This window comes from Sceloporus undulatus, chromosome 6 (genome assembly GCF_019175285.1).
Source record: "Sceloporus undulatus isolate JIND9_A2432 ecotype Alabama chromosome 6, SceUnd_v1.1, whole genome shotgun sequence".
NCBI lineage: Eukaryota > Metazoa > Chordata > Lepidosauria > Squamata > Phrynosomatidae > Sceloporus > Sceloporus undulatus.
In genome coordinates this window covers 65,565,405-65,588,902 of record NC_056527.1, presented here as the reverse complement: position 1 = coordinate 65,588,902, position 23,498 = coordinate 65,565,405, and the positions used below count along the sequence as shown (strand labels likewise).

At 38.7% G+C, this 23,498-nt stretch overlaps 1 protein-coding gene across 1 annotated transcript in view; it reads left to right on the top strand.

Moving 5' to 3' along the window:
* The window catches only part of GLI3 (GLI family zinc finger 3), a 293,739-nt gene that overhangs the window by 178,532 nt on the left and 91,709 nt on the right, over positions 1–23,498 (top strand). Inside the window, 2 exon segments of the mRNA XM_042475934.1 lie at positions 5,149–5,351; positions 17,563–17,709. Coding sequence (XP_042331868.1) covers positions 5,149–5,351; positions 17,563–17,709 — 350 coding nt within the window.

Genomic DNA, 23,498 nt, shown 5'->3' with positions numbered 1-23,498 from the left:
TTTTGTTATACACGGGGGGATCTTGGAACCAAACCCCAGCGTATAACAAGGGTCCACTGTACTTGGAACAGTTTACACATGGTTCCCAGTGTCTCCCATCCTTATAGGACTTCAGTCTCAAAATGAATCAGATGCTTCTAAAACAATAGGTTGGAAATCAACAGATTAAGAGATACAATTTGTTGAAATAATCTTCCTAAAGTTCTGGTAGGAAAATAAAGTTGAAAGTAAGAATTTGCTACATCTGTAAACACTACTTTGATATGATATACTCTATAGTGATATAGTTAAGAATGTGCTTGGACTTCCTTTGTGAAAATCAGTGTGACTCAAAAGATCCCCTTTTGGTTGGACCATATCTTTTGTGGCTTTCTCTTTACTGCCTTATTTGTGGCCTGTTGATATTATACATTGACCTATTGGGATTCAAGGTAATAATAATAATAATAATAATAATAATAATAATAATAATAATAGGTTTTATTTATATACCGCCCAATCACTGGGAATCCGAGCAGTAATCTGCTTCTGCCAATTTTGTTTTTTTAACAATTTCTGCAAGGCAACATAGATTGCGCCTTTGTCTCATACACTCTTCCTGCAGGGTGCATATCTGTGATTAGTCATTAAACAGATCTGTGTAAAGGTTTCTGTCATATAGGTCTTCCTAAACTTCGATAGATATGGGAGCAATGACAGAGCTGAGTTCAACTATGCATGCACAGGTATATAAAACTGGATCTCTGACAAAGAAAGATGGGTGGTATCAGTCTGCATCTAAACTGATTTCCCCTGGGAAGATACAGTAGTGGAGTAGAAATCATTTTCAGCATTTGTCTGATTATAGTATTTTAGGATCAAATCAGTTTGGTATCCCAGCCTTGTTATCTTCCTGTAGCTTGCGGCTCACTTTCTTAACCTTTAGGATATCTCCTCGCAGTCAAAAATAATAAATAAATAAAATACCTTAATGCATTTATTTTATAAATATGTTATCCCAACAGAGTGATAGAATTTGAGTGTCAATACAAGTTTGTTTGTTTGCTTGCTTGTTTAATGTGCTGCCTTTGTTTGGCTTAGACACTGGAATGTGGACTCCCAGGTCTGGTCCAACTTAGCCATGGTCCTTTACACTGGCTCCATCCTGTTTCAGGAGGAGTCTCTCGAGGACATCCTCATTGATGCAAAGAACAAGAAGAAGGCAATATCTTCTATGTCCAAGAAGGAATTTAAATGCCAGAATAAACAGTCCCAGCCTTTTTGTCCTCCCCGGTCCTTTTTCTTGTTCTCAGGTCATTCAAACCCACCTGGTCTAGATTCCAGTTTTCCTTTCATCCCCAAGGAAACTCAGATGGAATTGTCCCTCCAAGAAGTCAGTCTTCCAAAAACAAACTAACCGTGTGAATATCATCCCCATTAGATAGAGGGTAGGCTTTCCCTTTTTTCGGAGGCATGACCCTACTCAACCTCAGATCAGTGGGTTTTACAGACAGTGAATGAAGGGTACAAAATAGAATTCATTCACCAACACAGACACTGGTTCCTCAGGTGTTCAGTGTCATTTCAAACTATGGGAGGAAGCAGCATCAACAATCTAAGATAGTTGGATGACACCATACTATTAGCAGAAAACATTACAGACTTGGAAGAGCTATTAAGGTAGGTCAAAGAAGACAGTGCAAAGGCAAGCATACTGCTGAACATAAAGAAAACAAAAATAATGACCATGGAGGATATATTCAACCTAGACTGAGGAAATTGAAATAGTTAAAAAATTCATGTACCTTGGATCAAACATTGATCAGAATGGAGATTGCAGCCAAGAAATCAGAAGAAGACTAAGAATGGTAAGGGCAGCTATGAAAGAAGTAGACAAGAGCCTAATGAATAAATAAATATATACAATAGAACTCTAACATTAGAATTGTCCAAACCACTATATTCCCTATCACCATGTACAGATGTGAGTATTGGACAGTGAAAAAAGCTGATAAGAAGATGATGAACTTATTGAAGATGTGGTCTTGGAGAAGAGTGCTAAGGATACTGTGGACAGCCAAACTTACAAACAAATGTGTCCTTGAATAGATCAAGCCTGAAATCTCCCAGGAAGCCAAGATAATCAACTTGACGTTGTTGTATTTTGGCCACATCATGAGAAGGCATGACTCATTAGAAAAAGATGATAATGCTGGGAAAAGTAGTAGAAAGAGAGGAAGACCACATGCCAGATGGATGGGCTTAGTCCGGGAGACCCAAGGGCCTGAGTTGTAGGACCTGAGCAGAGAGGTTGAGAATAGGGAGACATGGGCCTCAAGCAGGTGGGTCTGATAAAGTGGACTCTGGCCGCTGTGCCGAGACCACATGAGCCTGGCCACGATCCGGGATGCCATCACAGTTTTCAATCCAGCCAGAAATAGGAACAGGTTTCTTTCCGCTCCTTTTGTGGCTGAATTTGGACTGCCTTAGGCAGTCCCATTGCAACTTCCCTGTGGTTTTGGAGCATGTGTTGTCTAAACGTCATGCCCCCAATGCAGCCTGAAAATGGAAGTACCATACATACTCAACTATAAATCAACCTCATGTATAAGTCAAGGGCAAGTTTTGAGGCCAAAATTATGGATTTTGCTATGACCCATGAATAAGTCGAGGGTAAAACCTAGGGGCATATAGAAAAGGGTCTATAGGATGAAGCAAAGCAAAACAGTGTCAAAGAACTTAGAAAATACCAGCAGACATAACTTGTTGTGCTCACTCTTAAGGCTGGATGGATGAGGGACTAGAAGGGTTCAGTGCTTCCAGGACAGATTATACTCTTGATTTTCACCAGGGGATGGTTCTTTCTTTTAAAAAAGAGTTCAGATGCAGTACTTTCATTGACCCATAAATAAGTCAACTTAGGGTTTTTTTGGGTCAATTTTTTGACCTAAATTTCTGGACTTATACATAAGTCTATACAGTAGTAATCAATTGAAGGAAGAATATATCCAGATATTGTGGGTGGGAGTATGGTGGGAGCAAAATGATAATCTTGTCAGGGACAAACAGTAGGGTTAGTGATACAGTGAACAAGCAAAAAAGAAACTATGTGCCATTAATTCTGCTTCACAATATTCTGTTTCTCCTCGTTAGTTTGTAAACATATATTTTTCACAAACCGTAATAAAAAGGTTCTTCTCTTAATAAACACAGATCATTATACCTGTGACCCATAGTTCTCTTTACATCACATCCAACTTACAAATGCTTCTCTGTTAGGTGTCTTCAAGGTGATTCTAAACTCACCACATACAGCCAGGTAAATATTGGTAATAATATGAACTAACATATTTTATTTTTGTCCTGCTCTGGTAATAGCCTCTTACCTTCAGGCAGGACTCAGCCTTCCTTATATAAGAATGCATTTAGATATATAGTTATAAAAATGAATACAATACAGATTGAACCTACTGTATCTGGAATTTTAAAGTCTAGAATACTGTACTTAAAAAAAAAACAAAAAAAAATATCATGAGGGGCTGAGATAGTGACACCTTTGCTTTCTTATAGTTCAGTATACGCAAATATTGTTTCATGCAAAAAAGTATTAAAAACATTATTAACTTATTATTTTTTAAAAAAATTACCTTTGGCCTATGTCTATAAAAGGTAGAGGTAATCCCTTGACATGAATGTCTAGTCGTAACCGACTGTAGAGGGCGATGCTCATCTCCATTTTTAAGCCAAAGAGCCATCGTTGTTCGAGGACTGCTCTGGTGGTCATGTGGCCAGCATGACTGCACCAAACACTATTGCCTTCCCACTTAAGTGGTACCTATCTACAGTCGGCCCTTCTTACACACTGATTTTTTTATACACGAATTCAAGCATACACAATTTGAAAATGTTCAAAAAATTATACATTTCAAATATCAAACCTTGATTTTCCATTTTTTTAAAATAAGGGACACCATTTTGCTATGTCATTATATTTAATGGGACTTGAACATCCATGGATTTTGTTATCCACGGGGGATCTTGGAACCAAACTCCAGCGTATAATAAGGGTCCACTGTACTTGCATTTGCATGCTTTCGAACTGCTGGGTTGGCAGAAGATGGGACTAGTGATAGGAGTTCACCCCATCATGCAACACTCAGGCCTCGAACTGCCAACCTTCCCAGTCTTCTGATAATCAGAATTGGTGTTATGGACATAAAACAGGAATGAATTTTGTGTTTAGCCTTGGGTCCCATCCCCAAGATATCTCATTACGTATGTATATACAAATACAGGTTTTCCAAAAGCCAAAAAAAATTACAATATATGGAACACTTCTAGTCTCAAGCATTTCAGATCAGGGATACTCATCCTGTAGTAACTGGTGTCATATACAAATCATCTTTAATATAGTTATTTTGCCTAATTAATGACTATACACCCTACCATGAGACTCCCCAACTCTAAAAAAGCCTTTTTTCAATATTCCTAAAGTCAGCAAGATCAAGGGAATTTACTGCCCTCAGTGGTTCTCTCAGCTGTTGCCCATAATTTTATCGTGTCAGTGCTATGTGAATTGATGGGTGGGGGATCCAAAAAGCATTAATTGGGCCCCCTCCATTTGAGTATATAACTTCAAAACCCACTTGGAGAAAGGAACAGTGTTGATTACTGCCTGTGGGAAAGAGGGAGCAAGTTGATGAGGCAGATTATCTCATCTTCACCAATGGGAATGGTCTCTCTGCATAGCTTTTGGGTACTGATGTGGCATGGATATTTGATATTGTCACCCAAAACAAGGGTGTGTGCCAGGCAGGTTGCTGCTTTTTAAAATGTTCCAAACATGTTTGGCCCACATTTGGGATCAGGGTTTCATGGTATAAAAAAAGAATGAGCCTACACTCTTTGCAGTACAGATGTGGTTAGTTAGGGGATCCTTTACTGGATGCAGAAGGATTTGCTTTTTCTTGCTGAATCTGAATCTTGTGTGTGTTATCATTTTGAATGCACTTGAAGTTGTCAAGTTGTATCTACATCAATGCATAGTTTGTCTGTGTAATAGCTTGGGCATCACTACAGCTATCAGTTAACTTTAGAGAAGAGCAGACTGTATGTACTTGGAAAGGAATATACATTTTATGGCTATATTTTGTTCTCTTTCTGTTGTAGGCCTTCTGCTCTGTCAAGTAGCCCAACATATTCAGATTTACCATTCATCAGAATATCCCCACACAGGAATCCTGCTGCATCAGAATCTCCTTTCAGCCCACCTCATCCATACATTAACCCTTACATGGACTATATCCGATCTTTGCACAGCAGTCCTTCTCTGTCTATGATCTCAGCAGCTCGAGGACTGAGCCCTACAGATGGTGAGTTTCCGACTGGCTTCTTGTTTGCTGTCACTTTGGCAACAGTTACATTAATCTTGTCAAAGTATCTCTTACACTTCTTCTAATCGGCTGCAGTAGATTTGTCAGACATTTATTATGTCATAAATGTTTCAATACTTCATCAGCCTATAGCCGGTCATTTGTACACTTCATTGAAACATCAACCAAAAGTACCATCTTATTCAAAATTAAAAAACTGAAGTATATTTATTTCTTCTTTCACCTGCCGTTATGACAGGTGATAGAAGCAATGTGCCTTTTATCCAGGCTATATGAGTGTGAATGAAAAATTCCTGAAGTTGGCAAAGAAACTCCACTCTCTTTTATAAAAAATGTGATAAAAGTTTTATTGTACCCTGTCTCGATAGTTCCATTTTATGTAATTTTAAAAGGTATAATGCTTGGGAAACAGATCTTCTTGAAGAGATGCAAGGTGCATTTGTCTTTAGGAAATTAGAGTTGTGGTCATCTAATTCCAATCATATTAATTTATCTGATGCAGCTAAATTTTCTCGGCACTAGATCTCACTGAAAGCAGTTGGACAAATCCGATGTAACAACTCTAATTCCCGCTTTGTTAATGAGATTAAGAAGACATTTCACCTTTTATGTTGATGGCTGAAGTGGGTTAGGTTTGTGCATTGTTGGCTGTAGGAATGGAAAACTACTGTCCAACAGTTCTCTTGTATAATTTAGCATCGGTCTCTGGGGCCAAACAGGGAAGGAGCTGACTTCAGATCCACTGGATCAAAAGCCACAGATGGGCCTGAACCAATCTCTGATAATAGACCTGAAGCTAGTTCAGCTAAACACAGCCCCATAAAGGTTGTGTGTGGGGGGTGGGGAGTGAGGGGGGGCTGTGATGTACAGATCTCCTAGGCTGAAGACTCCAGTACAGCTACCACCCTCAAAACACATTTCCTGTCATGGCTGGCACAAGGTGGAAGGGCTTGGGATACAGTCTTAAATCTGCCACTTTGTTTCTTTCCACTTGCAGGATTGTTTTGTCCATTAAAACTAAGTTAAATTGTGTTGTTCATGTTCACTTCTGCCAAGTAATTTCTATTTATGGTGAACTTATGAATAAGAGACTTCCCAAGTCACTCTGTCTTCAACAGCCCTACTCAGATCTTGCTGACTCAGGTCCATGGCTTCTTTGATTAAGTCTATTAATCTGTAATGTGGTCTTCCTCTTTTCTTTCTGCCATCTATCTTACCAAGCAATCTTCTCATGATATGTCCAAAGTACGACAGTCTCCACTTAGTCATCTTGGCTTTTAGCAGTGGTCAGGCTTGATTTGCTCTAAGACCTATTGATTTGTCTTTTTACCAGTCCACAATATCAGCAGAACTCTTCTGCAGCACCACATTTCAAATGAATTGATTTTCTTCCTGTCAGCTTTCTTCACTGTCCAGCCATAGAAATGGGAAATACGATGGCATGAACAACCCAAATTTGATTTTCAATTATACATCTTTACACTTCAGGATCTTGACTAGTTCTTTCATAGGTGCCCTTCCAGTTCCTAGTCTTTGTCTGATTTCTTGATTATAGTCTCCATTCTGCTTATTGACTGAGCCGGAAAATCTTGAACTGTTCCAATGACTTCATCATCTGCTTTAAAGTTATGTAAATCATCTGTGGCCATTATTTTTTTAACTACTCAACTGTAAATGTGCCATTGAACTTTTTCCCTTGATTTTTTTTCAGTAATCATTCCAAGATTTTTCTATTTTTTGCTAATAGTATGGTGTCATCTGTATATCCTAAATTGTTCACATTACTTCCTCCAGTTTTAATGTCTCCCTTCTCCCAGTCTAATCCTGCTTTACATATGATATGTTAGCATAGAAAAGATAGAACGATAAAATGGAGCTTTGCTTGACCTCCTTGGCAATTGGAAGCCATTCCGTTTCTCTATATTCTGCCCTCATGGCAGCCTCTTGTCCTTAATACAATCAAATGTTGTGGCACACCCATTTCTTTAAGACCAACCCATAGTTTTCCATTATCTATACAATTAAAGGCCATGATATATCTATAAAACACAGGCTGATTTTCTTTTAAAAATATTTCCATTATCCAACAAAAGTTTACAGTGTGATCCCTAGTACCTTTTCCTTTCCTGAACGCAGCTTGGACATCTGGCATTTCTCGTTTCATATATGGTAAAAGTCTCTGCTGTAGAATTTTGAACATCTCTTTGCTTGCAAAGGAGATCAATGTAGTGGTTATCTGTTTAGTGCAGCCCCTGATGTCCCCTTTCTTGGGGACTGGAATGTATATTGAGAGTTTCCAATCTGTGGCCATTCTTTTGTTTTCCCTATTTGTTCACAGATTTTATCTGTGAATAATGGTTTATCGAACCATTTCCTGTATTGCTATGTATTGTATATGTATTATCCTACTTGAGAGTATGAATTTTCCCTGGATGAAGATTAACCTTCCATTTTGAAGCCTAGCCCTCCCTCCAGTCCATCTGCCTTGGTCCAGGCCTCGGAGGTAGAGAGGAACTGCTGGACCTCTTACCCTTTCCCGCCACCACTCCCTTCTCCTTCTGTGTCATGTCTTTTTAGATTGTAAGCCCGAGGGCAGGGAACCGTCTAACTAAAAGATTGCATGTACAGCGCTGTGTAAATTTACAGTGCTTCATAAATAAAGGTTAATAATAATAATAATAAGATTTTAGTAAGAATTTGAGTGGGTTCTGACATTGTTGCTTGAAACAGCTGTATTGGTATGCCACCTGTTCCTGGTGATCTGTTTCTCCTAAAAGTGCAGCTTTCACTTCATTTTCTAAAATTGTGGGCTCATTTTCAAATACTTCTTCTTAGAATGAATCTGTCATCCTTTCAATTCTTTTATATAGTTCTTCTGTTTATTGTTTCCATTATTTTTTCCTTTTTCTTGATGATCCTGTGAGTTCCATTGCTGGTTGTATATTATTTCCACTCTTGTTTTAAATTTCTGTTTGCTTTCTCAGGTCTTGTGGAAGAGGTCTCTTGTTCGTCCCTTTTTGTTTTCATCTTCTATTTATCTTCACTGAATATTATGGTAGTTCTCTGTCATTTCACACAAGTCATTGAACAACTGTGTTCAGAGTTCTAACCCTATTTCTGCCCCTTTAACTGCTCGAACTCCTTCTGTCATCCATTGAGGTTTCTCTTTCTTTTAGGGTGCAGTTTTTTTATTCCTCTTTGACAATATGGAGTCTCTAGTGTTCCTGATCAATTAGGCTTAATAGTACAGATCGATTTTTTTAATGTTTGAATGTCCATTCAGTGAATCCACTTGTGTCATAAACCACAGTGCTAATCGTAGTTGTCCTCTGCTGTAGCATGTTGAGTGGCTTCCAACGTGGGAGTGCAATCTTCTGGCAGTATCTTCTGTTTTATTTTGGATTGTCTCATTGTAGAATTTTCATGGTAAAAGACACGCAAAAGGGGTTTACAATATGTCTTTCTTGGCAGTATTAACAAATGCTAGTTATGGTTGCCACTGTTGTTTTATCTGAGAGATCCTCTATCAGTGTCACCTGCCACTACTGTTCTTGCCCAGTATCTATTTGATCTGGTTTCTCAGCAAAAGCCTATGTGACATAGGGACCCAAGTCTAAACACAAAATCCATTTATGTTTTGTATATACCTTATAAACATAGCCTGCGTGTAATTTTATACAATATTGTTAATAATTTTGTGCATGAAACAGAATTTGTATCCACTGAACTATCAGAAAGCAAAGATGTCACTGTCTCAGCCACTCATGAAAAAAGGGTTGGTTTTTTTTAGAATACAGGTATTTGGATTTTGGAATTCTAGATAAGGGAACTATCCCCTTCTTTGAGTGGCAAAAAAGCCTAGTCTGTCCTGGGAGAACCTAAAAGAAGCACTGACCTCGCCCTCCACTTTCTCCACCATGGTGCTGCTTCTGGCCTTTTTGAATGATTGGGTGAGAAAATGGTGGCTCTGGTAGTGACTCTGACAATTCTCCTCAAAGGAGCACCAAGAGAATAGAGAAGGTTGGTGCTTCTTTGGATGTATCCACAATGCAGAAATAAAACAATTTGACACCATAACTGACACAGCTCAATGCTATGGAATCCTGGGATTTGTAATTTGGTGAGTTATTCACCTTGGTGTCTCAGAGAGCTCTGGTGCATCACCAAACTACAAATCCTAGGATTCTGTTAGATAGAGTCATCACAGCTAAATTTGTGTCAAACTGCGTTATTTCTGCAGTGTGGATACACCCTTTTAGGTTCTCCTGACACGACTACGTTCTTGCCTTTTGCCATTCTATTCAGAAAGGGAGATGATTCCTTTATTATAAGAGTTAATGCTGTATCTTTTGCCATTACATCCTTTTTGACATGTTTTCTTTGCCCCATGCACACATTGTGGTCCCATATTCATTGCACACACCATGCATTCTCCAATTACAGTGAGCCTTTTATGCAGATCTCAGCTTATGCTGAAAGCCGCATGGCGGAAGTTACAATGGTGTACGTGCCTGCGCACTGCACATCATTCACAAGCCCCATTATTTTCACTGGGGCTCGAGCATACGTGCAGTTTGCTTACACAGAGGGGTCCGGAATGGATCCCCCACATAAGGCAAGGGCGCACTGTATCATAGTTCCCTCCATATCCATCAGCCTTTAAGGTGAATGCAGTTATGTGTGCTGGAATTTTGTAAGTGCTTTGGCATAGTTTTCTTTTGCTTTGTTCTTTACCTGCTTTGTTACATGCCACTATGTTTCACCCTCAACTTATCCACGGATCATATCAAAATCCATAATTTTGGCCCTCAAACCTTACACACGAGGTTCACTTAAACGTAGATATATATGGTAGCTCATTTTAGCAATAGATGTTGCTAAACTACATTGCATTACAATTACAACACAATGAAGGTAACTTCAGTCTTTGCAGAGTACAGTGGTACCCCGGGATACGAAAGCACTGCCTTACGAAATTCCCGGGATACGAAAAAATCCTATAGGAAAAAACTGTTCCGGGTTACGTTTTTTTTTTTCGGCTTACGAAAAAATTTTTGGGTGCTTTTCGGCGCTTTTTCGCACGAAATCGCGGCTTTTAGCGCTAGCGCCTATGGCTTTTTCGGGTTACGAAAAAAATCGGGTTACGAACGCCGCGGCGGAACAAATTAATTTCGTAACCCGAGGCACCACTGTAACTGTAATTGTGTCTAAATATACTTTTATATGTAGAGTATGTGTGGTCTGACATAACTATAGCTAAACACTTAAAAAAAATCTTTCCAAGCTCTGGTTAGTAGTAATTAAAGATTTATACACTCAAAAGAGGGGAAAATTAGAAATTTCAATGGAATGAACAACAGCAGCAGCAAAACAAAACAAAACCACATATGCTGGTCTCTGTTGACTGTACAGAAATAAAATTGCAATTTCAGTATTTAGAATAGTAATTGCTGCTAAATTGAGCTATCATGGGTCAAATTAGCTTAGGTAGTGTTTATGGATGACAATTAATATACTGTTTCAATTAAGGGAAAAGTCCTTCCCACCACACGTGAAAATGTCACATTTACAAAACAGACAATCTGCCTTTAGCTGAATTTGAAAAATGAGCTGTACGCACTACCCAAATGGATAATACCGTAACTAATTAATCCTTACATATAAGAACATATACTTTTACAGATAATCCATTACTTAGGGATGCTTGTTCTTATGAGAATAAATTTTAATGACCTATTGTCAATCAGAACTTACATTACATATGCAGGGCATTTGTAATAGTGATAAAGAAAGTTTAGCAATTGCTTAAAACATTTGTTAATGTCCTTATAGTTATATTAAGGTCTCCATAAATAATGTTATGGCATTGCCTTTGCAATTGTTCAAAAACAGTTTTTAAATATCAGTAATATAAAATATGTGTTACATAGTTTTTACAATATTTCACAATAAACAGCTTTATATTTTATATGAATTATTTCATTTACATATTATGATTGCTTGGCTGCAAGTGCGCTATAGACTCATTGCTAACACATATGACATTACAGTAGATATTAACATAAGTATTGTACAATATATGGTAGGTTACCATAAAATACAGTGGGCCCTCCACATTCTGGAGAATTAGGGGCCTAGGATCTCTATAAAAGTGGGGGAAAACACAAATAAAACACACTATTTTCTAACCTGAGGGAAGAAACTAGAAATCTCTAGATCCTCCAGCACAATTCTGTGATCTAAATCCACAGACATTGACCATACAATCATTCTGGAAGACCTACAAATACTTAGAAAAGTGTTTTCTTTAGGAATATCTGGGTCCTCCAGTGTGACTCTATTGCAGTCATGCTGGAGGATCTAGAGATTCCCAGAGAGAACATATTAATCAGATCCTCAAAACTCAAAGCCACAAATTTTGAGAGTCAACTCTAGTCTTCTTTTGTATCCAGTGAGGAAAAATAAGAAAAGGACCACTACAAAATTAAACTTTCTAAATGAGTTTTATAACAGATGACACATTTTTTCTTGTTTTTTTTCCCCCTTCTATATATTTTCTTTAAGGATGTTGCACATTGTGGTACAAGTCACCAAGATTTTCACTGTGATCAAAAGAAAGAAAGTTCTTCTGGAAAAGCATTTCATTGCCACAAGGGTTAAACCCTTGGATGAATTGTTGGGCACAGTTTTAAATGAGAAGGCACTGACACATCCATAAAGTATCTGTGCAAGCTGTTTACTATCATTTTGGTGATGGCAAGAGCCCCAAAATATAATCATAACCAGTCACAATACAGCATGAAGTTGTTGGGATGTTTGTGGTTATGATTAAAAGCACCAAAAAGCAGATGTTCATTTACTGCCTGTTGGTATTTTTCAACTAACTAGACATCTGAAGGCCTGGAAAAATAGTGGAAAACTTTGGAAAGAAGATGTCCCTTCTTTTTTCCTGAAGCCTTATTTTTCAGGAAAACTTGGGGGGGGGGGAAAGTGAAATCTTTTTTCTAGAATGGGAAATAAAATGTTTACGCCAAAGTGTTCATATATTCCTCCTCCTCCATTATTTCAAAAAACTATATGATACGTAGACATTTACGTAAGACTCTGTACTGCAGTTCTACCAAAAAAACAGTGGTTTATAAACCAATGCCAATGTACAAGTTTCTGGGAAAGAAAGGAACAGCTGTAACCAATAGGCATAAATATAATTCTGGTTTCTGGTGTATTGATTAGGGGGGAAATGCTATATCAGATAACCTGAAAAATGCTGAAGTACAATATTAGATCATTGTAATTCTTGGTTCTGCTTTCATTTTCTCTGTTCTTTTTATGGGAATGAGTAATTTATGAGTACATCTACACTGTAGAAATAATGCACTTAAACACCACTTCAACTGGCATGGCTCCATCCTACAGAAGCCTGGGATTTGTAGCTTTGTGAGCCACTAGCACTTTTTGGCAGAGAAGGCTAATAACTTTGCAAAACTACAAACCCCAGGATTCCATAGGATAGAGCTACAGCACTTAAAGTGATGCCAAACTGTATTTTTTCTATAGTGTAGACACACCCTATGTCTGCTTAACACTTTTGACTGCCCACTGGGTTACCTTGGGCAAGTCACATGCTCTCAGCCTCAGGGGAAGGCAATGACAAACCCCATGATAGTTTTGTCTTAGGGTCACCATAACTCGGAAACGACTTGAAAGCACACAACAAAAACAAAGACAGATGGGGTCTCTAACCCCGCACTCCTTTGTGGAACCGACTTACACAGTCTTCGGCTAATTTATATTGTACCCCATTGTTTTAGATTGTACACCATTGGCAGGTTTTATTTTTATTGATTTGATCATTTGTATGAACAGTGCTATGTACATTTACAGCACTTTAGAAATAAATAAATAATAATAATAATAATAATAATAATTGCCTCTCAGTTTAGCCTAACTCACAGGGTTGTTATGAAGTTAAAAGGGAGGCATGAATTATGCAAACTTGATCTCTTTCGAAGAAAGGTGTAATATAATGAAATAAATAACGAATGAGAGTATTTTGCCATTCAGTATAAATTTCTCTGATAAAAAAGGATATAGGAGGAAGGCACATACAAAAGAGTACAGTGTACCATGCTGCAACTGGGAGTCTGAACAAGCTACTAGCCACAGCAGCCCCTGCTGCCATCTATTGCTAGCAGCACAGGGAGCTGCTAGCACAGTCCAGGAAAGTCCAGGGGACTGAGACAGCAGGTAGATGGGAGTCACCCTTCAAATGTCTGGGTGGTTCCAGGGGCTGAGGAAGTGAAGAGAAAGAGGGCCAAGACAAGGAGAAAAGTGAGGTTACAGGAAAACATAGAAATGATCCTGAAGCCCAAGGTGAAAAGGAGCCAATGACCTTCTGGGAAGTTAAGATGAGTGTATTGACAGAGCAGACCCCAGAAAAGCTCTCTTGGTATCTTTCTCTTTATTTCAGAGAGAACCCACTGGAAGGGGAAAAAGCCATCCTTCACTGGCTGGTTTGTGTGCCAGGAAAGCAAGGGGGAGAGAGTGATTGTTGGCAAGTGAAGGTAGTGGTCTCCACCAGCAGGAGACTGCAGGCAGAATGTAGACTCTCTATTTGTAAGTGGCAGAAAACGATGGGGTGGTGGTGGTGGTTTGCAGGTCATGTACCTCAGATTTGAAATTGATCAGCCACCAGAACAGGACATGCAGGCAATTGGAATGCAAAAGGAAACAGAGCAGAAAAAAAGATTGTAAGAGAGTTTGGCCTAGGATCAAGAAATGAAAAAAAGGAGCATGACTGATTTTGTGGAGCTAACAATTTGTTCATCTCAGAAACATTCTTCAGGCAACCAAAGAGGCAATTGTATACATGGGCATAACTTACTAACCAATATAAAGCAGAAACAGACTACAGTAGGCCCCTGGTATCCATTGAGCTTTAGTTCCAGGATCCCTAAATCTGTAGATGCTCTATTTCCATTGTACATAGTGGCATAGTAAATTGGTTCCTCTTACATAAAATGGCAAATCAAGGTTTGCTTTTTGGATTTTTTAAAAAACAAATATTTTCTATCCATGGATGGTTGAATCTGTTGATGCATAATCCATGGATACAGACAGCTGACTATACACAGCTGGAAACAGAAAATGGAGAAGCTCCATTCTTTTGCATAAACAAGATCAGGAGCAAATGGTAGCACAAACCATAAAAATCAAAAAGTAGAGTAATAATAATAATAATAATAATAATAATATTTTTATTTTTATCCCGCTTTTCTGCGATGATCAAAGCAGCGAGTAAAACTAAAGAATATTAAGTAACTTGTTTTACCAGAATACAACCTGGGTAATTTGGTTTACCAAAATACATTCCTTGAGAATTTAAAGATGACGTGAAAATAGGTTTGCACTCTTAAGCCTAACTGACCAGGAAGCAGAAGTATTCTGGACTGAAGACAGGGACATTGTGAAAGAAGGATGCAAACAGATCACATTGCTAGCCAAAGAATAAGAAAAGCCCTACCAGATGAAAGTTGAAACTCTCCTAGCAATTAAGGACAAATAAGAAGCAAAAGTAAAAGGGGACAGAAATAGGGTCAGAACAACCTGAATGCTCTTCATGCCTTGTTCCCAGGATCCAAGTTCAGACTATGACACAGACAGGGAAACAGAAGGACTGGATGTTCCAGTGCTTGAAACAGATGGTAACAACCCCCAGCAGCTACAGCACACAGGCATGGAAGCAATAATACCTACCACAGACAAACACAAAGAAGAAAGAGGGGCTACAATGCTCAGAACACTTTAGCATGAAACACCCATTCATCAGGCAATGGCTGCAGGAGGCTGCCAGATCATAACTATTCCAGCACCTCCCTTGGGAACTTATTGCTGACAACCATACATTCTGGGGGAAGCAACACTTTCATCTCTTGATTCCTGGCCTGTGTTTCTGAAGAACCTTGGACTTTACTTTGTTGACTGACCAAGCTATCTGACATTCCCTTGGATTGACAGCTTGGATTTATTGCTGTATTCTAAAACTCTGGACTGCCTGGATCCAGAGAATGGTACACACCTTTCTGGTAAACTCTTGTACATGATTGGGGCTGCTATTTTCTCATCTATCTGATGAACTCTGCTTAGTATGTTGCTGCTAGCTGACCTCCTAGACAGGAAAGCAAGAACAGGAGGCATCTTCCACAAGATCTGAGAAATCAAAGAGAAAATGTAAAGTAAGAGTGGGCTACTATATGACCAACAGGGGAACACACTGGATGATCAAGAAGGAATAAAAAGATGATGGATTTACACAGTTTATGCTGTGAAGGGGAAACTTTTTAGCAGTGTACATAATATACAGGTAATAATAATAATAATAATAATAATAATAATAATAATAATAATTAATAATATCCCGACTCTCTGTCCATGACAATCGAGGCGATTGGTAGGTCAGGCTTGCTTGGTCTTATTTCATCCTGCACAAAATGCATGCAAGCTCCAGATTTCACCAGTGCACTGCAAAGGAAGATTGGTAGTAGTGGGAAAACTGCATCAGGAAAGGGTGTTTTGTGGTGGGTATTTTTTTTTGGGGGGGGGGGTAATTACTCAGAATCTTACTGAAGAACCCCAGCAAATATTGACCTTGTTTAAAGGATCATTCAAGGCTTTGTGGTTGAGCTACTTGGAACTGAGTGCTCTTTCTTCATCCCCCCTTCCTTTGTTGCTCTCCTGCACACTGGCTGAGTTTCCCGAGTTTCATTAAGCTGGAGACAATTTTTAGGTTTGAACAAGGAAACCCTGGGCTAATATCACTTAACAAGCCACAACGATAATGCAAAATGGGTGCCAAAGTTATTTTTCTGGCTCCTTAAATGACTGTCAAAATTCTCCAGTTTAGACATAATAGAGAAATTGGGCTTAATAAAAGTGGGTTGAAGAAGTCAGGTGGAGGGGAGCATCATTCACACCATCCTATACCGTATTTGTTAAGCCTTGAATGATTATCGCCACTAAGTCAAAGTATGAAATCCTCCTTGCTTCTAAAACAGAGAACCCTTCTTACAATAATTTTTCTGTGGACATCTTACAATAAGGCAAGCATCTTGTCCAAGTTTTTCTTATTTTCAAACGTTAAACATCATTCAGGGTAAAGAATGCTAGTAGTGTAATTTATCTTCATACTTCATGCCCTTGCAGGTTCTGCAGACTTGCCTTTTAAAGTTTACAGTTAATGTTATTGTTAGTTAACCCAGACACTTATGTCAGAAAGCTCAGGAAGTAGTTTAAGTGTGTCTGGAAAGATACCACAGTTGTCTAATACAGTAAAAGGTTTAAATCAATGATTTCCTGTAAGATTTTTTACCCCAATGTTGTTCTTCACCATTTTATGTCAGGTAAAGTGGTATGAGGGTTTTTTTTTTTGCTTTTATTTTGTGTTTTTTACTGAAAAGTATCAATTTTAAATGTTCTTGAGACACTTTTAATTCACATTTAATCCCTTGAAACATTTCTTACCTAGTTTTGAAAGCTAGATTTTGAAGTTTTGCTATATAAATGTGAATTTACAAAGACATCAACTGGGATCCAAAGAATGGCCATGTATTGAGGTACCTGGAGTGTCCAGGTAGCTGGAGTGTTTCTTGCTATTTTTGTTGCACAAATTCAACTTTCAAAACAGAAATTATACATTTAAAAGTAAGGCCTGCCATTTTAGCCTTCTGCTGAGAAATTGTTTGGGTTTTATGTGGCAGGGAATAGTTTTTCTGTCCTCAGAGGATCATATTATACTTGCGTCTAAACTTTGGAGGAAGCAATCCAAAGCATATATATCCCCCTTTCAAATCAGTGAGACTTATTTACAAACACATATAGCAAATGAAATCACTGAAAGGGTTCCATAGCAAGTTCACAGTTCTTGAAATTGATGAGACATAAATGGACCATATTTTAATATTTGTTTGAGAGGACCCTTACAATAACTGATGACAAACATTTTTAGTATTTAAAATTGTGAATTCTGTACATTCATGGAATAAAACAGAAAAAACACCGCAGCTTGGATGAGATTTAGAAGACACAGAATAGAGGCAACAATTGTCATGGGGAAGGGGAGTTAGAAAAGCAGTAAAATGTTGCTTCCTGTTTACCATATGTCATTTAATGTTCTTTTTTATGCTGTTTTTAGTGCCACATGCTGGAGTTAGTCCAGCAGAATATTATCATCAGATGGCTCTGTTGGCAGGCCAGCGCAGCCCATATGCAGACATCATTCCTTCAGCAGCCACAGCAGGAGCTGGGGCCCTTCATATGGAGTATCTCCATGCTATGGACAGTAAGTAATAAATGTTGTGACTAAATGTATTAATTGAAGCTCCTGAATTTGCTGGAAATACAGTTATTTTGAAAAGATAAATACAGAATAGAACCATTGTATGTAAAATATAAATGGCCATTAGTTTTTTTCAGAGACTTAAGCATTTTCATTGAAGGCCAAATCCCATATTAAGTTTGAGATGTTTCCCCAACATTATGACGTTAGTCCAAAACACACTGCAGAGATAATCTAGTTTAAGACTACTTTAACTGCTCTGGCTCAATGCTAGGGAATCCTGGGAACTGTAGTTTTGTGAGGCATTTAGTCTACTCTATCAGAGACATCTGGTGCCACAATAAACTACAATTTACAGAATTTCCTAACACTGACCCAGGACAGTTAAAGAAGTCTCAGACTGGATTATTTCTATAGTGTGTTTTGGACTGTAGTTGCTGTTTATTGCTGTTGCTGTTACTGTCATAATAATAATCAGTAGTAGTACTGATAATAGGTTACACTCATAGACACATGAACCAGGACGTGAGAGTAGTCTTCTTCTTCTAATTCTGTTACTTTCTTATTGGAGGTCTCACATCATAATGGCTAAACTCTCAATGTGGTCATTGTAAACAAAGTTGCTGTATTGCTTTCACACCAATCTCAAACATTTTTCATCAAAGAGGCTCTTCCTTTTCCTGTCCTTCTTCTCCATTTAATCAAAGACAACACATTATACTTTTCATTTCTCATTTTATGATAGATATTCCAGTTTTCTGTTTTTAGGGTTTCTTCGTACTTGTGTACTCTTTTTAGTACTTTTTTATTTGTTACCCTCTTGGCCCTGTAAATTCTTAACATGATGCAATAAATCCATATTTCAAATGCTTCAGTATTTTTATGGTAACTTTGTTAGTCCATGATTCCATACCATAGAGTAAAACTAAGAGTAGGTAGGTCTTCCTTTACCAGTTCTGTTTCCTTTTGCTGTTCTTCATCTCGGTTTATGCGTATGCAGCAGTTTGGGTCCGGTTAACAGTAGTGCCCATGCCATTTTTCAAAATAGCACGAGGAGGGGGGGGAATGACTTTCATCAACATTTTTAAATTATAAATTTTTAGAAAAAGGGAAGACAGTGGGTGGGTTGGGTGTTTCAACACATAAACGGTATACAGTACATTAGAAAATTTGGAAGTGTCTATGGCCCAAAACAGACTGTCTGAAAAACATGGTTTCTAGCCAGGTTTGGGGCATAGCGTTTAGATGATTCACACCCTGAACACAGAGGGAAACCACTCCAGACTTGCATCTTTCCCAAAGAACTAGGCCAAAAAGGAGCAGTAAAATACCAGATTGGGGCCCAGTGCATATGGCTGCCCTGGCATTCAGCCCATCTTTTTTTGACCTATCTTAACAGACACTACACTGAAAAAAATGTTTTTCCACTTTCTCATGTGAAAATATTCACTAACAGTAAAGTTTTACCAATCCAAAAGTAAATGTATGATTCTTCCCTGAGTTAAGAAATGTCAAAGGAGGAGCAATGCTTGAGGAGCAAGCGTTGGAGAAGGATAAGAAATAAAATAGGAGACATGAATTCCCAGAATTCCATAGCATAGCAAGGTTCTGGCCTTCCAGCTGGAAAGAACAAGCCTTCCACCTGGAAGAGATGGAACTTCTGCCTGCACCACCCTTCCTTGTTGCGACTCGATTTTCCCAAGGCAAACTGAGCTGCAGCAAGGAGCTGGGACAAGCGTGCACCCCTGCCCCTATTTGCTGTGACTGCCGCATGTCCTGAGAGATGGCTTTGCCTGGCAGAGAGGGCATGCATGCCACAGGTTCACCACCATGGTTCTAAAGCATGTTGTGGCCTCCCAGATCCAGGGGACAGAGGCAGCTTGGGCTGCCTTGGTGGATGACCTATGCCAGAAATTGAACCAAAGTGATGTGTCCCTGTGGGTTCTGCTGAACCTCTCCGTGGCTTTTGATTCTATCATCTATGGTATCATTCAGGGATGGGACTCAGGGACAGTGTTTTATAGTGCTTTTGTCCTTCCTAGATGAATAGATGAACTCAGAAGATGGTTCTGGGGCTTCTTGTTTGTCACAGTGACTGCATTGTGTCCCTCAGGATTCTGTTTTCTTTTCCATACATGAAACTGATGAGAAGTTGGTTTGGCAACACCAGTATGCTGATGACACTCAACTCTCTCTCTCCTTTCTATTTAACTCTAAGGAAGCTGTATCATTACCAAGCCACTGTCTGTTTTTGGTACTGGATTGGATGAGGATTAACTTTAAAGTTCGCTAACTTTTTGCCCTCATGACCCCTCTTTACATCTACATGCAGACTTCGTGATTCCCTTTGACACAGTATGTGAATCAAAATATTTTGTTTGTTTAGTTTGCATATTTTCATTCACACAATCATGTATATTCATATTATAACATTTTAGAAAGAAAGAAAGAAAGAAAGAACATGGTTAATATTAGGACAGTTTTGTTTAAATAAATTCAGTACTTAACATATGTATAAATTTTACATACACTGTCTCTTACAGAGCCACAAACCACTGCTCTAGATATGATCACACCCAGGCTGAATCTGCATTGCAGAAATAATCCAGTTTCACAAGACTTTATCTGCCATGTCTCAATGCTATGGAATTCTGGGAAGTGTAGTTTGTTGTGGCACCAGAACTTTCTGACAGAGAAGGCTAAATATCTCAGAAAACTACAGATCCCAAAATTCCATAGCATTGAGCCATGACAGTTAAAGTGATCTCAAACTGTGTTATTTCTGCAGTGCAGATTCATTCTTTCTTGTACTCATACACATTTACTGTCTCGCATATACAGTAACATAGAAACATTCATTCTCAGGGCACTGATGAATCCCATTGTGGGAGAAAGGCGAGGAAATAAATCCTGGAAATAAATAGGTGGGAGGAGAAGTAGCAGTGGCTCAAAATAGTCCCAGTCAGAGGCGACAATCCACTAAGCTTCCCCTCTCTCTTCCTCCTTCTCATTCTCCTTAAGGCAGAGTCAGTGCTACAAGCACCATCCTTTCTTCTCTTCCAGGTCAGAAAAAGTTTGGAAAGTGGAGGAGGAGGAGAAAGAGAAAGGATCAGAGCTTCCAAGTTTCATGTCCCTGTTGAGCAGCTTTTACACTCCCCTCCCCAGGGTCCCATCACACTGTTTGAGAACCACTGTTTTAAAGTCATGTACCTGTATGTATTTGTTCAAACTTGTTAGACCCAAGGGCTTTGATAAAAAGCAGCATTTTAATTAGGCACTGAGATGAAGCCAGTCAGGTCGCCAAGGAGAGGGTGGGTATTCAGCAATAATTTCAAAATATTGTTATGCAGACTGCAGTTTATACAGTTTAATACAAACTACTTAAAAAGAATAGAGATGCCATAAATAAATTAAAGTGGAGGAATAATTTAGATTATTTCTTCTCTGAATGTGCTCTGGATTGACAGAATGTTTTTCATCACTGAAGATCAGGCAATTAGTTTGCTCTAGGATTGATGTAGGCATTTATCCTAGAGACTTGATTTGATCCATTCAGACCTGGCATGTGTTTGGGATGAATGTTGCATGAAGTGATTGGTCTCAGCCTTCACTGTTTCCTGGGTGAATCTGCATGGAAAGTGGGGTAGGCCCAGAGTACAGATGGTATAGAATTCCTATAAGACCTTCCATGCCCCAGAGATGTAAACAGTAAGTGCCAGAATCTAAACTTTAAGTGTCACAAAATAAATGTAAGGTTAATCATTGTGGACCCAGCCAGGAAAAAGGTTCTACAAAATCTGATGCATGTTCCTGAATACTGCTGTACATTTGGCTTGGCCAGATCAGGACCGCAAAGCTATTGCCAAATGCTGATTCCCCCCCCCCCCCCCCCCCCCCGGGTTAACTTATATGGAATCTGTTTCCTATTTCCCAAAAGACAGAATGCAGGAATGGGAAGGGCAGCTATGAAAGAACTAGATAAGTTCTAAAGATTCTAAAGGTAGAATTGGCTTGGAGACGTCTCATCCACAGAGTCTCCATGAGTTGGGGATGAGTCGGGGGCAGCTAACAACAACAACAAAGACACAATCTCTTGTATTTGTGAAGCTCACGGTGCATAGTTAGGAGCCCAGGCCTTTCAAGATAGGGAGTCTAGTTTGAAGACCCATATGCATCTCATTCTTTATTTCTTTCATTGATTTCTATTGACTTGTTACTTCCTTCTCTGCTGTAATAAATGGGCTTGTAAGAAAATATGTCTATAGAAAGTTGCTCATATACAAACCTCAAGTAATATCTGGGACAATAGAACAAAAGTTTCACTCCTTATGAACTCAACAGGATGAAAAGTGCTTCCAGAGCTTTGGGTATGCTCAGTAAGTCTTTATATGGGTAGGTGGTTATTTGGGTTTTTTTTTTTTTTTTGTTTTTGTTTATTTGTATCTCAAATATCTCTACATTCCTTGTAGAGAGCATTTTAAATATAGTGTGCCGTGTCAATTCCTATAACCAGATTCAGGAATCTATGTATGTATACACCTAGAGAGACAGAGAGACATTTCAAGGTTATCTAGAAGCAAAGCATGCAAAGTCACTTTTAAGAAAAATGAATTTAATGTCATGCTGGAGCCATTCATAATGAACAATGGTAGAAGGATACTCTAGTTTCAGCATGTCAGCATGTTCATTCTTACAAAAGGTGACTTTCCAAGCTGTCCAGGAAGAGAAATACAAAACACACACACATCAATGCAGGTCCATAGAAGGAGTTTTGCTGTTTCTCATTGCTGCCTCTATGGAATGGCTGACTGCTAAAGTGGCAAGAGCTGGGCCAAGCAACTCAATGGAAAGTGCTTTGTGTTTCCCTCTCTGCTTTTGCTGTGCTTCATAGTAGGTGGTGATTAATTGTGTGTGTGTGTGTGTGTGTGTGTGTGTGTGTGTGTGTGTGTGTTAGAGACTTCAGGCCAGGGCAGCAAGAGGAAAGAACTTTGCTCTTTCTCCTTGGCCTTCTGCTGAGCTGAACAAAGACATGTGTTTGAGCATTTTCTTAAGTTGAGATCACACATTTGAGCTTCATTACAGCAGCAACTTTTCAATTAAAGACTGTTTCCTGTATTTAAAATGCACACAAACATGCAGTGGTATTATGCAAATTGCTTGTTTTTAAACAGTAAATAGAGAATTAAGCTAAGAGTGAATTGTGGAGAGGTCATGCAGCCTCACCGTCTCTCTTTGATGAGAATTTGTTTAGTCAGGCAATAGTGCTTTTATCTAAATAGAGGATGAAGCTAGCCTTTTACTTTGTAAAAACTAATTAAAAGTATCTTAACTTGCATGGGTGTACAGTAAATTAATTGTCATTAAGTAGGAATCTGAATGTCCTACCAATTCATCATGCTGAAGAAACCCCTTTCTTCTTTGTCAGAATTTTAGATGAGAGCAGGAAAAACAAAACAATTAGCAGGAAGCCAAGATTAAGATGCTAAAGACAACAACAGGAATGCCCAGGCTTGCATTTCATACCCAAGAGTTGCAGTCAGTATTACAGTGTATTGAAAGTCAGCTTTCTGCTGAGAAAAATGGCGAGTGATCCCTTTTCATTTTACTCTCGATCAATCTCTTGGTCATTCTCTGCTCAAGTAACTCTTTTAATTCTTTTTTATTTAAAAAATGACTCTTAGGATTGTAAATTCTTCCTGGCAGGGCCTTTTCTCTTTGTTGTTGTTGGTGAGATATAAAATAGTAACACCAATACCAAAGCTTCTTTTTCTGTTGCTGCTATGCTGCTGCTA